The 4,221-nt window shown below is 31.8% G+C and overlaps 1 protein-coding gene across 1 annotated transcript; it reads right to left on the reverse strand.

The window, feature by feature from the left end:
* Positions 1–538: 538 nt before the first annotated feature.
* Positions 539–4,215, reverse strand: LOC108558357 (pair-rule protein odd-paired-like; the record flags this gene model as incomplete). The annotated part of the gene is given in 2 exon segments (XM_017915258.1): positions 539–1,708; positions 4,003–4,215. Coding segments are annotated over 2 exon segments (753 nt in total). The 3' UTR covers positions 539–1,168.
* Positions 4,216–4,221: the final 6 nt, after the last annotated feature.

The raw sequence follows: 4,221 nt of genomic DNA on the forward strand, positions 1-4,221 counted from the left end.
GAACAAAAAAAACACTCGCTCGCTCATTTCGTCATTTTTTTTTATCATATTAAATAATTATTATTACTATTAAACAATACGAAATAAAAGAAACCCCCCCAAAATCTAAAAAACAAAAGAAAATTTCAAAAAAAACGAATGACGTGAGAGCAAAATGATTTTTTTTTATATATATATATAGAATATGAAAGGTAAACGAAAAGTAATGTATATATATGTAAGACGTATTTATAAATAATATTTAGAATTGTTCTACCCAATTATTATTAATTTTTTTTTACAAATTTTTTTATTAATAATTGTTTATATATATATTTTTTGTTTTGTTATTAGTGTTTTTTTAGTGAGTGTGTGTGTATGTTGGGGGGTCGGCCGAAAAAACCATCTCTATAGCGACGCACATGAAAAATAACAAAAACAAAACTGTTCCCCGTTGTCCGTCGTTTAAGTTTTTACATCTTCAATGTTCTTTTTTAGTACGCATGTACACAGTACATAGGAATACTTGGCGCTCTTAGTCGGCAGTTTCATTTTCTTCATTCATTTCATATATATATTAGGGGATTTATCCGATTTACGACGATCGTGGGTGGCCGGAAACAAAAGCACGCTCATGCATTTATTGTGTCCTTTTTGTTTTCACTTCGCGCTCTTGGATGTTCTCTCTAGTTCTTCTTCCACTGTTCACTGCTCTCCTCGATTTGTTTCATTTATATATTTATGCATGTATATATATAAAAAGAAAATACTAAACGTCCATTCGTTGATGCAAAGAAATCCATATTATAACATACAATTTAAATGAGTCGTAAAATATATATATATACACATATTATATCATCCTCATCTTCGTCCCTTTCCTCCAACTTATCTAACTAATCTATCTATCTCTGTCTCAATCTCTCACTGTCTCTCTTATTATATATATATACTTTTTTTGTTTGTTTATATATATATATATGCTTATGAAGTGTGGAATTAATGTAAATATATATATTTTAATATATAGTATTAATATATATATATAGATAGTAAAATCTTTTTACCTAATAATTTTTCTCTTTTATGTATTATTATTATGTGTTTTTTTTTTGTTTGCTTCAGTTTTGTTTCCATTTTCTTCTTCTTTTTTCTTTCACAAATATCACCTAGCGACGAGAACGTGTGGTCAGACATTCGGTTTGGGCGGACGTGGCGCGTTGCCGTTGTTTTGCTGCTGCTGATGCTGTTGGTTGCTATGGTGATATTGTTGATGATGGTGGTGGTGATGGTGGTGTTCGTTGGGGTTTGGACGTCTCGGCCTCGATGCGGGAACGATGACGTGGGGCATTAACGTGGGTGCTGGCGCCGGCGGCGGCTGTTGCTGCTGCTGGCTCTTCTTGCCGGTGAATATCTTAACAGTCTTTTGTATAAAATCAGTCTTTTGTCCGCCGCCGCTGCTGCTTCCCGCCGACGTTGCCGCTCCGCAACCGTCCATCGTTGCGCCGATGCTGCCGCTGCTGCTGGAGCTCGCTCCGATGATGTTGGCGTTGTCGGGTCTCCTCGAAGATGAGGCCGACGAGGACGTCGAGTTGCAGCGGACCGCCGACAGCAGAGACCATTCGTTGCAGCTACCCCCTGAGCCGGATCTGTACGAGGGCGGCGACTCCGATTCGAGGACCGTGCGGTTCGGAGGCGGTCGTATGCATTTTTGATAAATTTCAGACTCCTGAAAAAACAAAAAAAAACAACACAAAAAATTAAACACTATAGATAATAGAATTTTTTTTTTTTCAATATAAATATACTTTTTTTTTTGTTTTTTGAAATGTTACGAAATATCTACGAAAGAGTTGAAATGAAAGACTACTTGCACCTTAACATTAAATACACAAACAATTTTGGTTGCTCGATACAAACGCGAACTGCAGAAATTTAATAAAAGAAAAATTGTCGCATCTCACAAATGGTGGATGCGCCGGGTCACCGACAAATTAAACCTTTCCACAATTCCAAAATTATGGGAAAAAACTTACAAATGAATCAACAATAAGCTTATAATTAAAAGAAAACCATAATTTTCAATAAATGTGACTCATTTCCGCGTTTTCTTCAATTATTAAGATCGATTATTCGAAATCTTGTACATAAGAGGGGATGAATTATGGAAAAAAAAACTTACAAATGAATCAACAATAAGTTTATAATTAAAAGAAAACAATAATTTTCAATGAATGTGACTCATTTCCGCGTTTTCTTCAATTATGAAGATCGATTATTCGCATTTTTTTTTTGTGTTGTTTTTCAAAAAAATAAATTTCATTAAAACATTTATCTAATCGAGGGTGTCGAACAACAATAAAAGAAACAAAAATTAATAAAAAATGAAAATCTTGTACATAAGAGGGGATGAATTATGGAAAAAGAAACTTACAAATGAATCAACAATAAGCTTATAATTAAAAGAAAACAATCATTTTCAATAAATGTGACTCATTTCCGCGTTTTCTTCAATTATTAAGATCGATTATTCGCATTTTTTTTGTGTGTTGTTTTTCAAAAATAAATTTTATTAAAACATTTATCTAAACGAGGGTGTCGAACAACAATAAAAGAAACAAAAAAAAAATGAAAATCTTGTACATAAGAGGGGATGAATTATGGAAAAAAAACTTACAACTGAAGCTTACAATTAAAAGGAAACAATAATTTCCAATAAATAAATAAATATTAATTTTCGTATTTCGATTTAACTTACAAAATATGAGGTTGGGTTAAATTTCGGTTAGGTTAGATTATTTCAATTTCGTTGTGGTTTGGGTTAGATTTTGGTTAAGTTAAGTTCGATTTCGGTGATTTTTTCAAAAATTAACAAAATATATAATATAAATTAATATGAAAATAACTTCTTAGATATCAATATTTAATTTAATATTTGAGCCGTTCATTTTGAAAGTGACTTAAGTCCATTTATCTTTAATTTGAAATACTTAATGTTTACAAAATTAAAAACATACGTAAGATATATGGTTGACTTGCAATGTTAAATCGCATTTGAGGGATTTAATTTTATTAAAAAGTATTAAAAAGTCGCTATTATTAAGTGTATAATATGACCTTGCTTACCTTAAAAGGACTTAGGTCACTTTCAAAATAAAAAATTTGTTTTGTTACAAAAAGTGAAAGAGCTTAAATCCGTTACATATAGCTTACAAAATAGAAAAAAAATATATTTTTAGATAATAGAAATAAATTTAGTAATAAGTTATTCGTATTATTAAAGTCTCCTAAGTTCCAAAACATTTCGAAAATACGTTTTCTTTCTGTTTCATTTAAATTTTTCAAGCAGTCTTTTCGGCATTGGCAATCTTCATTTTCAAAAAACTTTCGCAGGAATAATTTTTCCCGATTGTGTATTCGTATCTTTTCCCTGAATTCCGTTTAATTTTACGAATTTTCTGAATATAAGTACCATTTCTGTGTTCTCTGAATCCTTCTTTGAAGGTGCTGTTTTGTAAATTATCATTCTTAATTACTTCCTCTTCCTCTGTTGAAGAACGAACTTCTAAAATTCTCCTTCTTTTTTTGAAATCTGTTGTACGACTTTAATTCCTCTTCACTTTCAGAATCAAGAAATCTTGTTATTTTATCCTTTCCCATGGGTTTAATAATGTCTTTAAATTAAATATTATTTTTTAAATTTCAATTTAATATCAAAACGTAATTTAAATTACCTTCATCACTGCTTTCAACATTTTTGGTCGCACAATAAAAAGTGGACTTAGGTCACTTTCAAAATTAGGATTTTCAGTATTTATATTATTTTTAATTTTACGTGATATAAAATTTTCAAATGTACTAAGTATATTTCAATACCGATTTATTTTTTTTTTTTGACAGTTCAGCATAAATTATAAATGTCACATAAATGCCAACTTGATAAAAGATGAAAATGGACTTAAGCCACTTTCAAAATATAATAATGGTTTTTTTTATGTATTTAATTGAATTGAATTTAGTTACCTGTTCTGTATCACGGATTTGCAGCCTGTTGTTGTACGGATGATCCTCACCATCTGGAAGAGATATACTGTGGGGCAGATTACGTCTGATGTCCATCGAGTGCAGATGATTGTTCTTGTTGGGCGTCGTACGACCGCCGCCTCCGCCTCCACCTCTCAATCGGTCCATGCCGCCCACCCCCGCCGTGGCGCCGGCACTCACCACCGACAGCATCTGCAA

This window comes from Nicrophorus vespilloides, unplaced genomic scaffold, assembly GCF_001412225.1.
Source record: "Nicrophorus vespilloides isolate i.1.1-1 unplaced genomic scaffold, Nicve_v1.0, whole genome shotgun sequence".
In the NCBI taxonomy this organism is placed as follows: domain Eukaryota; kingdom Metazoa; phylum Arthropoda; class Insecta; order Coleoptera; family Silphidae; genus Nicrophorus; species Nicrophorus vespilloides.